Source organism: Microcaecilia unicolor, chromosome 6 (genome assembly GCF_901765095.1).
Source record: "Microcaecilia unicolor chromosome 6, aMicUni1.1, whole genome shotgun sequence".
NCBI classification, from domain to species: domain Eukaryota; kingdom Metazoa; phylum Chordata; class Amphibia; order Gymnophiona; family Siphonopidae; genus Microcaecilia; species Microcaecilia unicolor.
The window spans coordinates 291,522,033-291,543,518 of record NC_044036.1 but is presented as its reverse complement, the minus strand read 5'-3'; the positions used below and the strand labels follow the sequence as shown (position 1 = coordinate 291,543,518).

At 43.0% G+C, this 21,486-nt stretch overlaps 1 protein-coding gene across 1 annotated transcript in view; it reads left to right on the top strand.

Moving 5' to 3' along the window:
• Nucleotides 1–685: 685 nt before the first annotated feature.
• NCS1 (neuronal calcium sensor 1) overlaps nucleotides 686–21,486 on the top strand; it is a 66,572-nt gene continuing 45,771 nt past the window's right edge. Inside the window, exon 1 of the mRNA XM_030207834.1 lies at nucleotides 686–1,003. Coding sequence (XP_030063694.1) covers nucleotides 940–1,003 — 64 coding nt within the window. The 5' untranslated portion in view covers nucleotides 686–939. The remainder of the gene's footprint in view (nucleotides 1,004–21,486) is intronic.

The window sequence follows — 21,486 nt, the reverse complement described above, 5'->3', positions numbered from 1 at the left end:
CTTTCTTTTCATGTATGGTGTACAGCGCTGCGTATGCCTTGTACTGCTATAGAAGTGATAAGTAGTAGTAGTAGTATTGTTACAGGATGTTGGATTGGCTGGATAATTGTGTTAGCCCAGCCTGACACGTCTTATGTACAGGATGCTGGGCTGGATGAATTATTGGTCTGGTCCAGCATGGAACATCTGATCATTTTGTATTCTTGTCTGCATTTGACTGTTTCAAAGCAGGGGAAATTACCACTTAAAAAAAAAAAGAGAGAGAGAGGGTAGCCAAATTTTGCATCTTAGTAGTGCTTACGTGTATTTTTTTTCTGAAATCTTTTAACTGAAGAGACTTATGACTTTATTTAGATGAAATTCACTCTTTAAAAAATGCAATGTAATGTTATATCAGAAACCAAACCAAATACCACCAAGTAAAGGCCAGTGACATTGCAGCTGGCTGGTAGATTTTAAGGCGTTGACCAGCGCAGGGATAAGCAAAGGAGACAAAGGGAAAAGACTGAGCCTATGTGAAGCCTCCTCTTACAGAGCAAGAATCCTACCTGGGCGGGAGGAAGGAAGGAACAGAGCATGTGTGAGGGAGCTCAGTAACCAGGGACAACAGCAGTAACACATACCCGCAGCCCAGTGCCAAAGAGGGAGGAGGAGGAGGAGGCGGAGGAGAAGTGGTCCTGGAGCACTGAGGCCAGCGGCCAGCACCTCGCTGCAGGGTAGAGCAAGGGCACAGCAGCACAGAGGCATCCCCTCCCCCCTCCGAAGAATGCAGCCCGCAGAGGGGGAGAAATGGGGAAAACTCTGTCAGTGAGACTGGATCACTAACATACCGTCTTTCCCTCCTCCGTTCCCCTTCTTTTCTGCTAGCTGGAGGAGAGGAAAGACATTGGGAGGTTTCCAGGCAGCCTGGGGAAGAACAGGGAGCGGAGACAGAGCACAATGGGCAAATCCAACAGCAAGCTGAAGCCTGAGGTTGTGGAGGAGCTGACCAGGAAAACATACTGTAAGTAACGGCTGCAATGGCAAGCCTTATCCATTGTTTGTCGGAATAAGGTTGTCACATTTCTTTTGGCAGTGTGCTAGAATGACTGTAATAATGTTGCCGAATTCATGACATGCGCAGAGACATAGTAACACAGAAAGATGGTTCCAATGCCTGAAGAGGTATAGGAAAATGTTATTATGAAGGGGTGAGGAGTAGTGGGTATGAGTCTGGGAGATGGGTCCCCTGAGAGCTGGGAGTTTGTTAGGAGACTCTTATTGGGGGGGGGGGGGGGGGGGGGAGAGATGTGGGTATATGCAGAGTCTCCTGTGGTTTGATGGTAATGGAGGAAGGTCTTCCATAGTTAGGAATGAGGGCTATAAGGAGACGGGTGGTGTATAGATACATGGAGACTCTTTCAAGGGGGCAAGAGATGTAAGGAAAGGAGCCTGTGGTTGTGTCTCCATGGCTTGGCAGATATTGGGCATTCCTACCTGTGAATCATATGGCATACAGCAGACAGTCCTTTCTTTTCTGCCCTTTGTGTGTGTGTGAGAGAGATTTTATTCTGGGGGAGATACACATTCTCCTTCCTGGACAGTGTGTTCAATCATCCCTTTTTTTTACCCCTCTGTCTTAAATGCTCAGCCCCCAGAATCTTCCAGCAGGGCCACATCCAAGCCTTGAGAAAACAGATTTGTTTTAACGGATAAATTCTTCACTTGTTTCTGTTGCCTTCCTTCAATAAATGTTACATGAAAGCAGCTGCTATCTTTTTATTCTAAAGATAAAACTTCTTGAATATTTTTTTTTTTGGGGGGGGGAGGGAAATCCCCACAGATAAGTAAAATGACTGTTAAAAAAGGAAAAGTGGAGTGAGAGATGACTGAGGCACATGAAGGAGGCTTTTTTTGATTGTCTGCCTCAGAGTCAGGTCTGCAATATGATCTTTGGTGTTTACCTCTGCCCAGCCGCTGGAGACTATCCATGCGTATACTAATGCATGGTGGAGGGGCGAGGGGGGAAGGAGTGAGGGGCTGCTGGCTCCATGCTGCACACACAGTCTAGAGAGGCAGAGTCAGGGATCAGAATGTATTATCCTGGTGGTGGGAGCTGAGGGGGAGGGGAGAAGGGAATGCAAGGGTGCTCCTCCAGTCTCTTCCTGAAAAGGAGATAGCAAAGAGGAAAGATAAATTGGTACAGTGACTGAAAGATGAGGGTTGAGCTTCCCTTCTGTACCTGTGGCACAAATCTTGCAAAGAGTCCCATGAGTTCCTTTGTTCCAAGTGAGACCAGGAGGTATTGAGTATGCATAAATGCTCAGTTCTTTGTGTATCAGTAATACTGTTGTCTATACTATAAAGTATTACTTATCACTATCAATATTATGGTACCTAAAGTGGACCTGAGGTTCTGGGGCGTTGTGCTAGCTGCAGTCTGCCCATACTTTGCTGGTGCAGAGTGTGACAGGAGCTGTCTTGCTGCATCACCCTGTAGGACTGCCCTGGATCATACACAGTATTCTGTTTCCCATACTTAGGTCTGTACACTCAGATCCCTAGGATACAATTTTATAACGTTGTTGGTCTTCCCCTGAGCTTCTGGGCCACCACAGGGGAGAAATATTACCCCTCCCACCTTCCTCCTCCTCCTAACATTAAGGGCCGATTACCATCCACTGTCCAGTTCAGCAGGCAGTGTGGTCCAGAAATGAAGCATTATCCCGAATTTAACATTAAGTTCATCCAGCCCAACATCTGGTACAGATGTCTTGTGAGTTTGGGGGAGGGGGATTCTGGAATCCCTAAGGCGGCAATGGCAGAACTCTCTGAAGATGGATCATGTTGCAGTCAGAAACCATTTCTGGAGTGACTGGAATTCCTATTAACCAGGAACCAGGAAAATGACTTGAGGCCCTGGGTCTCCTCCTTCCTTCATACAAATCGCTTTACTTATCTGCATTGCAACACGTGAAGCACTATAGTTTGCTCCCATTTTTGCTACAGATTTTAGGAGGAAAAAAATTGCTACAGGCAAGTGACTCTTAATTGTTACCTCTGCAACCCCTCCATCTTAAACCACTTCCCTTTCGGATTGCAGTATCCCGTATACCCTTCAGTGCATCTCCCTCGGAGGGGGGGGGGGGGGGGCTAAACAACAGGGACTCCACCACCACTTCCTTTCCCCACCCGGGCTCTGACCAGGTTGATGGGATTATCTAAAATAGCCCCTGGCACTATTAGGGATGTACAAAGGGCCAGCCAGGTGGCTCCATGGCACTGTTACATATTGGCTTCAGTTACCTTGTCTGGTCTTCAGTAGAGGCTAAGAACTGTCACTGCAGTGTCAGGGTGACTGTAGGCCCATAGCATCAGTGAGGATAGATGCAGATGAAGGATTCTGATGCTGTAGCTGAATGGAAGCCCAAATGAGCAGACGGAAACTGGTAGGCAGAATGAAGAAAGCAAAACACAGTGAATAAGTGATTGATCTAAATGGGCTTCTACTGCCAGGGAAATATTTCACTGAGCAATAAATTTGGGCCCCATGCTGCAGTCGATGAGAGTGCTCGGAATTGGGCTGCAGCTTTTCAGCTGCTGTTTACAGATGAGATGGGGACTGCAGTCCCTCTTCCCCGGCACCAGCCCGCTCCCTCCCATGATGTGATACATGGAATGCATCTTCCTGCCGTAATGAGTCAGACAGCCCTCACAGTGAGCAAACATGTCCAGACTGCTCCAGTTTCCTCCATCTGATAACATGTTTCGTGTTTTAACCTCTGTGGGTTTCCTTTCCTCTGACGCTGTTCACGAACTGAATAAGGTAGGGTGCTGCAGTGCTGTCTCTCTTCATATGTCTCCCCCAGCACCTTCAAATCCATCAAGAGCAGAGTAGAATGTGAGGCCAGCACTATTTGCACCCCCAAATCTCTGTAAAGATGGAGAGGGAAGGGGCTTTCTTAAGATCTTTATTTGTGAGGGGCAGTGCTATATTATTGGAGACAGTTATGTGCTAGAATAGGGACAAATACTGCAATTTATTGCTGGTAGAATGCTGGCAATCCCACTTCATCTCTGCGTGCTTTCACCTCATCATGCCTATCGGTTCCACTGACGTTTTAATTCTTACAGAGTTTTCAATAAATGAGACGTGCCTCCTTATTGTGCCTTTCTGTCTAAACATTTTTCGCCATAAGCACTTTTCAGCAAACCAGGAGATGAGTAACTGTTTCTAGCTCTTTCTTGCAGAATCTACAGATGTCTGTTGCACCAGTTTTTTTCAGTGCTTGTGTAAACCATCTCATCCGTAATCCACTGTCCAGGGCTGCAGCTTTCAGTCACTCATCCTTAGGTTTCAATTCACCTTTCCTTAACCATTTATGAGTCCAATGTTGATCCACAAATGGTTCCTGGAGTAACATTTTGTATTTCCCGTTGTACTTATGCATTTGTTGTTTCTCCCCTGCTGATCCAATTCCTTGAAGAGTTTTTGTTCTCTTCCTTCACAAGTTCTGTTGTTTCCTTCCCTTTCGGTACCAAAGGATTTTCAACCATTCCTTCTACTCATTGGAATGCTTGTCCAAGTTTAATGATGGAACTGGATTCCGGAAGTTTTCTTTCATATTCCCCCCATGAGCCTTTTTCTATGATCTCATTCTGTGGTTTACTTTCCAGTGAGAAAGATACATTATCCATATCTGTGAGGTAATGAGTGTATTTGAGTGGCTCTGTTATTCCCCTCCCCTCTTTTTCTATAGGTCCTTAAGTCTGATCTGAGAGACATTATGGGACAAACTGTGCAACCATTTTGGTAGCCGTTTTTTGGACTGTCTTCAGTGTCTCTCTGTCTTTTTAGGGATGCAGCTTCCAGAACTGGGCACAGTACTGCAGTGCATGTTCTATACAGAGGCAAGCGTTTATCCATTCTCTGCTTAGTTCTAGTTCTCATTGCTTTTGCTGTCAGCTTAGGAAACCATTCCTTCAAGTCAGCAGGGAACCCTAGTGAGACATCACTGGCCATCAGAAACTGGATATGCTAGCAGCTATGGGAAAGACAGTTGGGGGAGGGGGAAGGGCCTGATTTGATGGTCCAGAAGTTTAACTGAGAGAGGGAGAGAGAAATCTGGAGCAGAAGCCTAGGAAAAGCTGCTCCAGGAATACATAAGGAACATCCTTTTCAAGTACAACTCTATTGATAAAAATATAAATGTTGCCATAGCAATGAATAATACCATATTGGATACATTGTAATTGGTGTGGATGGGCAGACTGGATAGGTTATATGATCTTAAGCCACCATCATGTTCTCTATTTTCTCATGGGGGGTGGGGGTGTCTCCAGATGGGATAGTTTTGTGAATACCATGACAGTAATGAACTTCACGCCTAAAACAGGGGCCAGGGTAAGTGAAGTTTCTCAAATTTACTGCTAACACTCACCGTTGTGCTTGCATCATGCTAAAGAGAGCTTCCTTCTGGAGGATGTAATGTGAATAGGCAACCTGTCACAGGGTGCTTCAAAATTGCTTTTAACAAAGCCTGTGGCTCCCAATCCAATGCAAAATATGTTTGTATTTATTGACCATGTTTTGTATTTCTTGGTATTCGAGGATCTTCTCCGTTTTTTCATCTGATTCACAGAGTAATCACGGAACTAACACCTCTGTAATCAATGCCATTCTGCTGTTTTTCGCCTTTACTACTATGTCTGGTTTTCTTGCACCCAACTTTTTATTGGTGTCAATGGGAATGTCCCAGGTGATCATATAACCTCTCATTTTCCATCATTCCCCCAGTGTTTTTCCAGTACAGTGTAGTGTTTACAAAGTTTTCAACAGATGGGACATGTCACTTTTATCCATGTAATGTCTCTCTGTTGCTTTGATCTTCTGCCATACCCTGAGGCAGGTGGTGTCTGATAGATTGCTCACAGCTTCTGTAGTTTCTTTGGTTCAGATCTGTGTGTAGGGAACTCCTGGTATCCATAAGACCAGCCAGGCATGTTGTAATGCAGATTTTTTTGTGAGTTGCCCTGCCTCATGTGAATATAGGGGCAGAATGGGGTAATGAGCTGAGAGATGGAGCAAACAGGGTATAAGATAACGTACATGGTCCATGGAGTTGCTCATCAAGGCAGTTCTGAGGTAATGGCTGCCAAAAAGGCACAGCAGACAAAAGTAGAGGCTAAACAAGGATGAATCCAACACTGGAGATGTTATCCAATAATCTTTAATTGATGCAGATAAAGAAGGGACCTGATATGGTCCGTGTTTCGGCGTATACCAACGCCTACATCAGGGGGGGGGTCAAATTACTAATTCTAGTTAAAAGTACTGGTATTCAACTCTGCTTGAATCGAAGAGTTTTGAAAAAAGGCAAGCTATTCGGAGCTCAATCGCAAGGAGACCACCACTGTCACCAAATTAATAATGGTAAGATCAGGGACTTCTTCCCCTGTTCCCGTGTCCTTTGAACAGAACTCCACATTTCATCTGATCCATCCTGGCGCTCCAGATGAAAACGAAGGCTGTCCTGGTGATGGCTCTGGCCACTGCTGTCAGTGGCCATGCCTGAGTTGCATACTGGACCTTGGGGGAGGGTTTTGAGCACCAATACCTTTCCCGCCAATTGATGATCTATACAGTCCCAGCTTAAGGTTAACTTCCTCACAACACTTCTGGGCTGCTCCATCTTCCCCAAACCATATCCCCAGGGTCTCACTTACTGTAGTGATTGTGGAAGGTTGAGGGATGCACAAAATATAGGATCCATACACCAGTTGGAGAACTTTGTCAGTGCACAATAGAGGATCATAATTTCCTCCCTTTGCTTTATATATCAGCCTGGGCTTGATAGAAACAACTCAACCCATTGAGATTCGTAATATTGAATTGGGGGTGGAGGGAAGAAGAAGGGGAAGGGAGGGGGAAATGGCCTTGACAGGGTGAGTTTTCTTATAATTATCAGTATTTATATGATGGCATTGTTAGGTATAAGTACTGTCCATGTTTGTTGTTTTTTTGCTTTGCTTTCTTTACTGCATTTGAGTTGTTGTTTTGTTGAAACATGAAAAATAAACATAAAAAAAGAAGGGTGAGGAACGAACATTCATCTTACACTAGAAACTACATCAAGACCTGAGCTAAGGCTGCTCAGGAATGCCATTTGCTTTTAATATTTAACTGCAAATAACTCCAGCAAAGCTGTTTTCATCTAAATGTGCAGAAAGCAAAATCAGTAGACCATGGTGTTCATAAACTGACACTGAGCTCGTAATGTATTTGAAAGGCGTCCCTTGTTTAAATTATTTTATGGTAGCAGGTTTGTGGCTCACCCAGTGACGGAGATCTGGAAAGAGCCTCTTTCTTAACTGCTCCAGTGCATACTGCTGAGGGGGCAGTACTGTTCTTCAGTGTGGTGCAATACTGAAGTGGGGGGCATTAGTGAAAGGTTGTGCACTGTAGTGTCATACTAAAGAGAGGGGAGTTTTTTAGTGAAAGGTTCACCATTGCTGTAGGGTGGACTGTAGTGAATCATATTCTGTTGTAGTCCTGTATTTGGAGAAGAGGGCTGTGGTAAAAGTTACTCTGTGTAGTGCACTCCGGGAGTGGTGTAGTGAATGTTACTCCATTGTAACTGTGTTTTTTTTTTTCAGTATAGCAGTCCTACTCTCCATATTCTTTTGGTGATATAGTTTTGGGGGGGGGGGGAGTTGTCTGTCCCTCCATCGTTGACTGATCATCACCTTTGGTTCACAGAAGTAATTCTCCAGGTGGAGCAGGCTAACCGATGCCTGGAACTCTGCACTCTAAGAACAGCTGCCTGAATCCCTCAGCTCCAGCTGTTGTGCAAATGTTCTTGGCAGGAGCATTCCAAGAGGCAGTTGGAAACTAAGTCTTAAATTGCTGTGGCACACATTAGTGGGAGTGAAACATAATATTCTGCTATTGCTTTCATAAATCTAATGAGGGAAGCGGAAATAAGTGTGGAGACCTCCATTATCAAAAGTACCGAGGGACTGCATAGGAAACATTGGCTAAAAAGCCAGCTCATACCGTTAGGTATAATGAGGAAGCAAGTGAAAGCTTGGCTCTTCTAAGCCTTTAATGGAAGAAGCAATGAACTACTGTATCAAGTCATACACAAGGACTAACACTGGCTGCATATATTGCAGCTAGGCTTGTTTATCCACATGTACTGTAGCTGAGATAATTTTCCTGCAAGAATTGGTCACCCTAATTCCTGTGATTCTATCCTATCTGTCTATATGTCTCACCTCCACTATACTCTATGCTGTCTATTAAGATGTTTTAAAGTGACTTGTGTTGTCATTGTAAGTAGTATACTATGCCACAATGTGTATTGTTATTTGAATAATCTTTACTGATATAATTGTCTCTGTTTGGCTTATTCTTGCTGTATACTACCTTTGGTGAATTTCTTTTAAAAAATGGTAAATAAATCCTAATAAATAAATACAAATAGTCACACGCATGCATTGTTTGTCTGCAATGTATGCACGTGCTGTCATCACACACTCCTTCACCAAGAAAGCTTGTGCATGTCACACAATAGCCATTAAATGTATCAGTACTGTATACCACACACATATGTCTGAGTATGGTGGTCTGGCCCATGCAGACTGACTCACTCAGAGAGACTCCTGGAACCCAGGACACATAATCCATATCTTCTTATTCAATCCTGGATTTGGAGTGGGCCCCTGAGACCAGCTTGGATGTGTTGTCAGCTTAACTAGTCCAGGGTGGGCTTCTGGAACAGCACAAAGAGGACAGGCAGTTTGTGCTGTCAGTTGGTGCCCTGCTTACTTTGAGCAAAGCGGAGTGGAGTCAGGTGATTCTGTGTATCTATTCCAGTGTGTTGGAAAAAAAAACCCTGACACATGCATGTCTATCAAACATATTCTCCTTCTCCCACACCCCATTTTCCCAATTACAGACAGTGTGACTGGTCTCAGGTCACTTGATGACCGTGATGATTGCAGAGTCATCTTCTTGTAGGAGTGCATCTTTCTTTACTGATCCATAACTTGAGGATGCCACAGAAGTGATAGTCATCTCCTCTCCTTCCTGTGGGCGACTTCTGTGCCACAGCATCATGCCCTGAGTCTTGTGGGGACCTGCAAATTCATGCATTGAGCAGACAGCACGTGGTGGCTGTACTTTTAGTAGAAGGCACTGGAGTCTTATCTCACCAGCCCAGCAACAGAAGGAGCAAAGTCTGCACAAATTGTTGTGATGGATGCCCTTATGGTTACTGCAGGTGTCTCTCTGCCTGGCCCTTGGTAAGGATGCTTTAGTTCCTCCCTCTTGATAGAGATTAGAGGAATCTAGTCAGGATTTGTCATTTTATTTTTGTTACATTTATACCTCGCGCTTTCCCACTCATGGCAGGCTCAATGTGGCTTTCATGGGGTCATGTCCCCTACCTCAATGCAAGCGGCGTCCTCTGGCTGCACAGGGTCCTGTCGACATGAACACTTGACTGGCACAGCCCTGAGCCATGTGTGTGTGGTTCTTCTCTGGCTGCAGGCTCCTTGATTGCTTTGCTTCCATGCACCTGGCTCTGCTCTCTCTGTGCCTGGCTTCTAGGCTCCTTGATTTCTTTGCTTCCACCCATCTGGGTCTGCTCTTCCTCTGCCTTGCTTCCCTTGCTTCTCTCCTATTGGTCTTCCGGTTCCTCCTTCCCCTGCTCTTGTCCTATGGCTGTGCCCCTTCTCCCTGCTGATGTCAGAAGCCAGCACTTTATCAGTTGAGCTCTCCCTACACTCCTTGCTTCAGCTTCTACTTTGGTAGGTGTTACTTGCTCAGTGGTGTGCTTCTCCTCTACTTTGTTCTTCGTTACTGACTCTGCCTGTACCTGGATTACTCTCGTGTCTGCTACCTGCCTACTGACCTTGCCTGTACCTGGATTACTCTCGTGTCGGCTGCCTGCCTACTGACTCTGCCTGTACCTGGATCACTCTCTTGCCTGCTGCCTGTCTGGCCGTCATATTCATCACCCCGCTTCCTGCTCCATCTCGTAAGCCCTGCAAGCTCAACCTCTGGGGAACAGCGGTCAGCGCAGGTGAAACCCGGGGTTGTTCGGCTGCCAAGCAGAACCTGGTCCGAGTACCAGGCTCGGCAACACTCTACTTGGTACAAGAACTCACAGGTCTAAAAGGTTTTAAGGAGGCAGCTTGATTCCTCTGTAGCAGCAGTGAAGCCAGACAGCAATTTTGAGTGGGCATAAAATTTTCTTTCTGCCCCACCTTCCCATACTCTGTATCCCTTACCACTCTACCCCACCCTTTCCCCTAATGCAAACTATAAATACCTGATCTGGCGGAGATCCTCAAGCCCCGCCAACTGAAGACTTACTCCTCTGCCGGTCAGAAATATTTCCAAGCTCAGCATAACGTCAGCAGTGCCCCTGAGCTGTTGTCGGCCCTTTGCTCATGCTCAGTTTTTGTGCATGCCTGGGGGGACACTGAGTTCTGGCCATTGGAGGAGGAGGTCTTCAACTCTCATGCCTTGGAGATCACCATCATACACTGCAAGGGGTGGGCCTAAGGCCAAAGTGGACAGGCTTCTGCCCACCTGGGCCCACCTGTGGCTATGCCCCGCTCTGTAGGTTTAGTATGTCCCCAGCAGAAAATAAATGGCTGCCCTTCCCGGATAAATACACAGCACAACGTTTCTGCATGTGTCCTGTATGAGCACAGTACAGGGACTCCTTCAGGCCCACATAGAAGTAGTGATGCTCTGTCCATATGCTTATTCTACAGTCTTGTTTCCCCTTTCTCCCTTCCATCTCCTCTCCCCCAATCTCCCTGGGATGTGTAAGAATGCTGCAGTCCTGTCCATCCTATCATCTGTCTCTTCCTGGAAACTGTGAGACAGTTGTGCTTCTGATCCCTCCATCTTTGGAATAGGTGAAAGTGCAATAGTTCTGACCCCCCTCCATGTATCTCTCCTTAGGAAGTGTGAGAGCACCGCAGTCCTGACATCCTCTTGCAGTCTGTCTTGCTCTCTCTCTCTCTGGAGTATGGGAGTGTGCTGCAGTCCTGTGCTCCTTCTGCAATCTCTTTCACAGGTGTGTAATAGAGCTGTACCGAATACTTGTATTCAAATCGATTCAGCCACAAATAGTACACTGAAATATTATTTGTACTTGACTGAATAATGCATTATAAAACTTTACACAAGATTCTCTGGTGTTTATGTTGGGTTGATATGAGTTTCTCCTTATACTTTATTGTTTCTGGTTTGTTCTTTGTATTGTGAAGCAAATGTTCATATGTCATGGATCAATTTGTATATCTTACATAAATTGGCTATTTTAAGTGTTGTAATTTAAGCTTTATAAAACAGTGTTGTTAAATCTTACTTAAAGAAAATGGATAAACAAAGCCCTGTATGGAAGTACTTTACAGTAATGGATAAATCAAACAAAGTTATATGTACCATACTTGAGGCATTGATTTCTCATGGCGAAGGTCAGTCAAAAAACTTCACAACCTCTGCTTTAAGTAATTATTGAAAGCACAAATATATCAACAAATATAAAAGCATGCTGGTGAATTGTGAGATGCTGCCAATTCAAAGTGCAAATAAGAACCTGGAAAGTCAACCAAGCTTAAAATGATTTTATGTTGAAGAAAAAGCAAATGGGACTAGAAGTCTGGAGAGTGCAGGAGGCAATCGATGAAATGATAGCTGTTGATGTTCAAACCGTCTGCATTGTTGAAGATGTTAGCTTTGAAAAGCTACTACTACTACTTATCATGTCTAAAGTGCTACGACGTACGCAGCGCTGTACACTTGAACATGAAGAGACAGTCCCTGCTCGACAGAGCTTACAATCTAATTAGGACAGACAAACAGGACAAACGAGATAAGGGAATATTAAAGTGAGGATGATAAAATAAGGGTTCTGAACAAAGTGAATAAGGGTTAGGAGTTAAAAGCAGCATCAAAAAGGTGGGCTTTTAGCTTAGATTTGAAGACGGCCAGAGATGGAGCTTGACGTACCGGCTCAGGAAGTCTATTCTAGGCATATGGTGCAGAAAGATAAAAGGAATGGAGTCTGGAGGTAGCAGTCGAGGAGAAGGGTGCAGATAAGAGAGATTTACCCAGTGAATGACGTTCCCGGGGAGGAATGTAGGGAGAGATGAGAGTGGAGAGGTACTGAGGAGCTGCAGAGTGAATGCACTTATAGGTCAATAAGAGGAGTTTGAACTGTATGCGGAAACGGATAGGAAGCTAGTGAAGTGACTTGAGGAGAGGGCTAATATGAGCATAATAACATTGGCGGAATATTAGTCGTGCAGCAGAATTTTGAACAGATTGAAGAGGAGAGAGATGGCTAAGTGGGAGACCTGTAAGAAGCAAGTTGCAATAGTCTAAGCGAGAGGTGATAAGAGTGTGGATGAGGGTTCTGGTAGTGTGCTCAGAAAGGAAAGGGCAAATTTTGGTGATATTATAGAGAAAGAAACGACAGGTTTTAGCAGTCTGCTGAATATGTGCAGAAAAGGAGAGGGAGGAGTCGAAGATGACCCCAAGGTTACGAGCTGATGAGACAGGAAGGATGAGAGTGTTATCCAAAGAAATAGAGAATGGGAGAGGAGGAGAGGTTGGTTTAGGGAGAAAGATGAGAAGCTCAGTCTTGGTCATGTTTAGTTTCAGATGGCGCTGAGACATCCAGGCAGCAATGTCAGACAGGCAGGTTGATACTTTGGCCTGGATTCCTGCTGAGATTTCTGGTGTGGACAGGTAGATCTGGAAGTCATCAGCGTAAAGATGATACTGAAAACCATGGGATGAGATCAGAGTACCAGATACTGAAAACCATGGGATGAGATCAGAGTACCAAGGGAAGAAGTATAGATGGAGAAAAGAAGAGGTCCCAGGACAGATCCTTGAGGTACACCAACTGACAGTGGGATAGAAGTAGAGGAGGATCCACCAGAGTATACGTTAAAGGTACGCTGGGAGAGATAAGAAGAAAACCAGGAAAGAACATCCATTCTATAGCCTAGATACAAAATGCCTTCAAGGATATATTTTTTCAGGAAAGGTTATCCTGTAAATGTATGAATGGATTAAAGATAATATTCAAAATGCCTTCGATAAAGCTCAAAGAATTCTCCTCACCATTGATTCATGGATGTCTGAAAACCAGTGTGTTTTGTTTTTGGGGTTTTTTTTAGCAAAAAAAGGTGCTGGTACTCAAAATGTTAGGCCACCCTTCAGCAGTGTGGTGATCACTGAGGGACCCACCCCATAATATCCAGGCCCCCTGCAACCAGTCACAGAATCTATGACAAGGCAGAATTGATGTGTAGAGACTGAGCTCTTTCATTAAAACTTGGACCATGGCTCAATTTTAGCAGACAATGGAAAAGGTGCTGGTGCTCAGTACCCCTCCCCCCCCCCCTCAAAAAAAGCCCTGCTGAAAACACAACTGAATCCTTTGTAAGGCTTGCCGCCCCCTGGATCAATGATGACTTCCAGCAACAGTTTGCTGTTCTGTATTGTGAGTATTTTAATAGAAGTTACACAGGAGCTCACCTGGCTCAAGCTCTGTCAGAAATGCTGGCAAATTGGAAAGTTCAGAAAAGCCAAATTAATGTTGTCTTATGAGGTAATGGGGCCAACATAACAAAAGTCATGAGAGATACAGAGGTACGTGGCATGAGTTGTTTTGCTCACACACTCCAGGTATACATTCAGAACTCTTTATTCTCCTAAGCTTCCATAACAGTATTAACATATCAAGAAAATTAGTTGTACATTTTAAACATTTATCCAATGCTGTATCTCGCCTACATGCTATTCAGTGTGTACTTGGTCTGCCTCAGAATCAACTTCTGGCCAATGTTGGAACATTTGTTGGAGCCATAGAGGGCTCTACTGCTTTTCATTTTAGAAGTGGATAATATTAAGAAACTAAATGCTCAGCAATAGACATTGATGAACAATTTGATATTTCTTTTAGAGCCTTTTGAATAGTTAACATGTGAAATAATAATTCCTCTTCAACTCTGCATTTTTTTTTGTCTGCAGTGAAGTCTTCTTTACCTCACTAACACAGCTGATGATAGAATAAAGAAAAACTCAGAGACAATAAAATCTGTTACAGAATGATTTTTGCATCTGTTTAAAGATGCATTTCTTACTTTGTCACATGCATCAACCCAAGGTTTAAATTACAAACGATAACAGATGAATTAAAACAAACTGAGGTGAAAATGAAATTCTTTTTAGCTGCACATGAGCTTATTGAATATTCACATGATTAATTCCAGCATTCAGATAATCAGATATTTATAAATGATCTGGAAATCAGAATGACAAATTAGGTGATTAAATTTGCAGATGACACAAAAGTATTCAAAGTTGTTAAAACACATGTGGACTGTGAAAAATTGCAGGAAGATCTTAGGAAATTGGAACACTGGGCATCCAAATGGTAGATGAAATTTAATGTGGACAAATACAAAGTGATACACATTGGGAAGAATAATCCGAATCATAGTTACCTGATGCTATGGTCCACTTTTGGGCTCATTTTCAAAAGAGAAGGCGCCCATCTTTCGACACAAATCGGGAGATGGGCGTCCTTCCCCCAGGGTCGCCCAAATCAGCATAATCGAAAGACGATTTTGGGCGCCCTCAACTGCTTTTCGTCGCAGGGATGACCAAAGTTCCTGGGGGTGTGTCGGAAGCATAGCGAAGGCGGGACTGGGGTGTACTTAACACACTACTACTACTACTACTACTACTATTTAGCATTTCTATAGCGCTACAAGGCATATGCAGCGCTGCACAAACATAGAAGAAAGACAGTCCCTGCTCAAAGAGCTTACAATCTAATAGACAAAAAATAAATAAAGTAATCAAATCAATTAATGTGAACGGGAAGGAAGACAGGAGGGTAGGTGGAGGCGAGTGGTTACAAGTGGTTACGAGTCAAAAGCAATGTTAAAGAGGTGGGCTTTCAGTCTAGATTTAAAGGTGGCCAAGGATGGGGCAAGACGTAGGGGCTCAGGAAGTTTATTCCAGGCGTAGGGTGCAGCGAGACAGAAGGCATGAAGTCTGGAGTTGGCAGTAGTGGAGAAGGGAACAGATAAGAAGGATTTATCCATGGAGCGGAGTGCACGGGAAGGGGTCTAGGGAAGGACGAGTGTGGAGAGATACTGGGGAGCAGCAGAGTGAGTACATTTATAGGTTAGTAGAAGAAGTTTGAACAGGATGCGAAAACGGATAGGGAGCCAGTGAAGGGTCTTGAGGAGAATGGGTAGTATGAGTAAAGCGACCCTGGCGGAAGATGAGACGGGCAGCAGAGTTTTGAACCGACTGGAGAGGTGACTAAGTGGGAGGTCAGCAAGAAGCAGATTGCAGTAGTCTAAACGAGAGGTGACAAGGGTGTGGATGAGGGTTTTGGTAGAGTGCTCGGAAAGAAAGGGGCGGATTTTACGGATGTTGTAAAGAAAGAAACGACAGGTCTTGGCAATCTGCTGGATATGAGCAGAGAAGGAGAGAGAAGAGTCAAAGATGACCCCAAGGTTTCGAGCTGAGGAGACAGGGAGAATGAGAGAGCCATCAACAGAAATAGAAAACGGGGGGAGTGGGGAGGTGGGTTTGGGGGGGGAAATGAGCGTCCTCAGCCGATAATGGAAAAAAAGAAGGGTGTCCCTGACGAACACTTGGCCAACTTTACTTGGTCCTTATATTTTTAAGACCAAGCCACAAAAATGTGCCCTAAATTACCAGATAACCACTGGAGGGAATTGGGGATGACCTCCCCCTACTCCCCCAGTGGTCATTAACCCCCTCCCACCCTAAAAAAATGTTAAATTATTATTTTCCAGCCTCAAATATCATACCCAGCTCCATGACAGCAGTATGCAGGTCCCTGGAGCAGTTTTAGTGGGTACTGCAGTGCACTTCAAGCAGGCGGACCCAGGCCCATCCCCCCTTACCTGTTAAACCCGTTCGATTATGTCCCTCCACGGGAGTCAGCACCCAAGAAAAGGATCTAAATGTCATTGTAGACAATACACTGAAATCTTCTGCCCAGTAATTGGCAGCAGACAAAAAAAAAAAGCAAACAGGATGCTAGGAATTATTAGGAAAGAGATGGTAAATAAGACCAACAATACTATAATGCCTCTGTATCGCTCCATACTGTGACCTCACCTTGAGTATTGCGTTCAGTTTTGGTTGCAGTATCTAAAAAAAGATATAGTGGAATTAGAAAAGGTTCAAAGAAGAGCGACCAAAATGATAATGAGGATGGAACTCCTTTCATATGAGGAAAGGCTAAAGAGGTTAGGGCTCTTCAGCTTGGAAAAGAGACAACTGAGGAAGGATATGATTGAGATCTATAAAATTCTGAGTGGTGTAGAGCTGGTAAAAGTGAATCGATTTTTCACTCTTTCAGAAAATACAAAGACCAGGGTACACTCAATGAAATTACATGGAAATACTTTTAAAACAAGTAGGGGGAAATATATTTTCACTCAAAGAATAGTTAATCTCTGGAACTCATTGCTGGAGGATGTGGTAACAGTGGTTAGCGTATCTGGGTTTAAAAAAGGTTTGGACAAATTCCTGTAGTAAAAGTCCATAGTGTGCTATTAAGATAGACATAGGGGAAGCCACTGCTTACCCTGAGATTGGTAGCATGGAAAGTTGTTACTATTTGGGTTTCTGCCAAGTTCTTGTGACTTGAATTGGCCACTACTGGAAGCAGGATTCTGGGTTAGATAGACCATTGGTCTGACCCAATATGTATTTTTATGTTCTTATGGAATTAACTGAAACTGAAGATGAAAATACAGAACCTCCCAAAAAAAAGAAAACATGTTAGGAAAAGTTTTCAGATCCATCTGATTTTTGTGCTGCACTGTAAAGGAAAATTTCAACATCTTCAGACCTGGAAACTGAAATAAACATGACTCTGAGAAGAATTTGTTAATCAAGAACTGAATGGTGGAAACTGAATCAACAAACTTACCCAAACCTGAGTACACATATTAAAAAGCCATTCTGGTCATTCCTTCCACAAGTGTGCCAAGTGAAAGGTTGTTCAGTACAGTCAGGGCCACTTTTTCTGAAAGGAGAACTTGCCTTTCTCATGAACACCTAGAATGTTTTTTTTTGTGTGGGGGGGGGGGGGGGGGAGAGGGGGTTATCAACATGGCTGCCTTTAAGACATTCCCACAAGTCACACTAATTTAGCACAGGGTCTAATTTTATGAAATGAGACTCTGTGCTAAATTAGCATGACGAGGTAAAATAACCCATCTTAACAGTAACCCTCATTGATAATCCCCCCCCCCCCCCTTTGGTATTCTGAAATCAAACTTAGCAGACTTATTGACATTTTCCGGCCTCCACCATGCACCATTTCCTACCCATACATATATATTTTTTTAATGTGAATGGCAGGGGTGTGCCCAGCAATAATTAGCACAGCCCAGTTACTGCTGAGTTACTGTAGGAGCACTTACCACCTCCTAAATAGGAGGCGGTAAGGGCTTCACTAGGAAATGGCCACATGGCAAGTGTTTCACTTACTGCTCGGCCATTTCTGTCCCCTGCCTGGAAATTTTCTTTTACCAGGCAGCAGAAAAAGGCACGCGGGTTTGCTGCACGCCAAGACCCCCTTTTACTGCCGCTCAGTAAAAGGACCCCTTAACCCTCCATTGTCCAGAATCACAAGGAGCTGCAGGGAGGGAAACATAAATAATATACCTTTATCTTGCAATTAATTGTAAATGCAAATTTTAATCAAAATGCAGCCCTAAAAAAATGAAAAAATAAAAAGTAATGAAGAATCTAAAACAGAACATAGACTAGCGACCCAATACTTTGCAGCAGCCAAAATCACATTAGCCAGGGCGTGGAAGCAAGTGGAAATGCCAACATTGCAGATGGTGACGCAGAAAGTGGATTTCCTTTACCAAATGTCAAAGCTAACGGCACTACGAAGAGGGACTATGTTGACCTTTATGAAAATATGGACGCTATATGAACAATTACAAGAGCAAGATCAATCACCACGGGTCTAGAGGGAGGAAATATACAAGGTTGGGGAATGGGGGGATTAACTATGTAATATCTATATGATTTTGTTTAGATATCAATGTATTTTGAATGGTTAATAATAAAAAGATATTAAAAAAAAAAAAGAATCTAAAACAGCATGCAGAATAGCTATAAACAGCCTTCCAGTTTTCAGAGACTACTTTAGAAAAGCAAGTCTAACGGTCTTTTCCTAAGCCACGGTAGCGGTTTTAGTTTGCAATAGAAATCAACTGGTGGTAAACGCTGAGGCACCCATAGGAATTTAAGTGTTTGCCGCCAGCTGATTTCTACCGCCAGCTAAAAATGCTACCACGGCTTAGTAAAAGACCCCCTAACATTTTTTCGTGTTATATTGCCAATTATTTGTGTTTGGTGGTTGTAGTCAGCCAAATAATGTCTTCAATTATTTGTATTCAGTCGAATAGAAAAAATATATAAGACCTGCACTGAATAGCATTTATTACATACATGGTGATTTGAAAAAAGGGTACCCCTAGATTTTGTCATCTGGCTTTGTTGTTTAGCAGTGTAATTTAAATAAATTTGGGTAATTTGTACTGAAACACTTTTGCATAGTAAAACAAGTAAGCAGTGAATTCTGGCGGTCAAGTATGCAAAGTATTGCTTGATGTTCATTTTGGTACAAATTACTCAAATTAGTTAGATGGCAAAATCTAGGGGTTCACTTTTTTTTCCAGTTACTGTATATATACCTTGAAAAGAGCATTGTCCACCCTATTTTGAAAACAAACCCTTCTCTTAGGGGTCCTTATACTAAGTCACGTAAGCATCTATGCGCCCCCAACGTGCGCCCAAATGGAGTTACCGCACGGTTCTTGGGGTAATTTCATTTTTGGCATGCATAAAAATTATTTTTTGGACGCGTGTATTGGACTCGTGCCAAGTGGCACTTGACGTGCCTAAGTCATTACCGCCCAGTTACCATGTGAGTCTTTACCACTAGGTCAATGGCTGGCGATAAGGTCTCAGACTCAAAATGGACACGCGGCAATTTTGATTTTGCCACACGTCCATTTTCGGCAAAAAAATTTTAAAAGCCCTTTTTTACAGGCGCACTGAAAAATGGATTGGCTTGTGCCCAAAACTCACACCTACATTATCGCAAGCCATTTTTCAGCGCACCTTAGTAAAAGGACCCATTAATCTTCAGTCATTTCTAACTATAGGCCAGTATTCATCTTCTAGTAAAAAGTTGTTTATTTTTTCCCCAGCTTTCTAAATACATTGAGCACTTTTGTATTTTCATAGTACCAAGACAATAATGGTGGCATTAGTTAGGGATCTCTATCCTGCATTTGATGATAGTGAAATAGCTCTCGCGGTTTCCCTTGATCTTAGTGCAGCTTTTGACTTAGTCGATCATGGTTTGTTATTTGTCTAGGCTGTCAGTTATAGGAACAGCAAGGGTCGTCCTTGAATGGCTTACTTCCTTTTCGTCTCAGTACTCATTTACTGTCATGTTGCCTACTTCTACTTCTTCTGCATACCCATTATCATGTGGGGTACCCCACTCACTGCCCCTACTGTTTAACATTTATCTTAGTCCATTGGCTACATTCATGGTCATGCAACGTCTGCATATTTTTATGCAGATGGAATTACCTTGATTCAGATTATTTTAATCTGTTCCCCTTACCTGATTGTGTGGATTCTGTTGCAGAATGTTTTTTTCAGCATTGTTTGGTCCTTAATCATGCTAAACCACTGCTGCTTGGTTTTCCTGGTTGGCCGTCCAGGTCCTTGCTTGCCCCCATGTTTTCGGGTAAGCCGATCATTTTAGTGGCGCCAGTTAACTATCTTGGAGTACACAGATTTCCAACTTTCTTTTGATAAACATGTAGCAGCAGTAGTGAGATCCTGTTTTATTTCCCTTCAGCATTTGCAGGCTGTCCATCACCTGGATTAGTCAACTCATCTGGTTCTTTTTTTTTACCCACTAATAACATCCCTGTTAGACTATTATAATGTAGTTTATGCTGGGTTTGGTCCAAAACACTGCTGTGTGGATTCTTTCCAATGCATGAAAATATCATTATATTACGCCACTACTGATTCAATATCATTGGCTTCCTGACCAATATAGAGTTCAGTTCAAAATTCTAATGCTAGCACATAGTCTTGCATTTATTTATTTATTATTTTTAAAATTTCAGCATTTCTACCCTACATTTTCCAATTAGTATTGTTTCAATGTGGTTAAATGGACCTAAGAATCACAATAAAATAGGGAATTTTGATATACATAGAACCAATGTGAAGAGGGATGAGGGAAAAAGTAAGGCAGGTGAATTATATGTAAGGACAGGGGAAGAGCGGCAGGGTCGGGAGGTGGATCTATTAGCGAAGATAATGCGGGATCGGGAACGGGCTTGAGGTGGAGGGGACGTTACTGATTAAGACAGATGACTATTCATAGCTGAGCTTCGTGGAAGGATTTTTTTTATCATTTAGATAACCCAGCTCATTTATTTTCTCTGTTCCTTATGTTCCACCATGGGTATTAAGGTCAGCTCAAGATGGTTGTTTGTGTCTCTCATCTGTTGTCTGTGCTTGCCTGGAATTCACATACCAGAGTCCTTTCCTTTTTTTTATAGCTCTGTCCTTTTGGAATTCACTGCCTTTCATTTTTTTGTACTGAAAATTTTTACCTGAAATTGTGGGCACAATTAAAAACATCTTTTTCCACAGGCTTTCGTGAGTGTAGTGCTGGGAGTGGCAGTGAGCTGATAATTTCAGAAAGATGCTCTGAAGTACTGCTGTTCGGATAATCCCTTTCCCCTCTCCTATATTGTTACTTCCTTCTGTATCCTAAAGTTGATACGACTGCTTGTCTTTCCTTTATTAAACTGATGTTCCTTTCTTTCCTCATTTTAATTTGGATTATGAGTGGTGTGGTAGCCATGTTAGTCCAATTTTAAAGGTAATAGAAATAAATCAAAGCAGAGAAAAAAAAATAAGATGATACCTTTATTATTGGACTAACAATACATCTTTTGATTAGCTTTCAAAAGTAACCCTTCTTCAGATCGGAAATAAGCAAATTTGGATTATGTAAACCATGTTGACCTTCTAGTCATATATATAATACAGTATATCAAGCACTGATAATAAACATAAACATATATACAAAACAGAGTTTAATATTTAAAAATATGAGGTTGATAAAACATTTATGTGGCTGTTGGCAGTGCTGGCTTTTTTTTTTTAATCTGGGATTGTTCTGTGATTAAATTTGTCCATTTTATTCATAGAATGGACAAATTTATCTATCCAGAAAAGAGGAGTGGTTGAGAGTGGCACAGATACATATTCATTTGGCAGCAAAATTCAACACGGAACATATGAGCTACGGGACTCATTTTCAAAAGAGAAAAACATCTCAAAAGCAG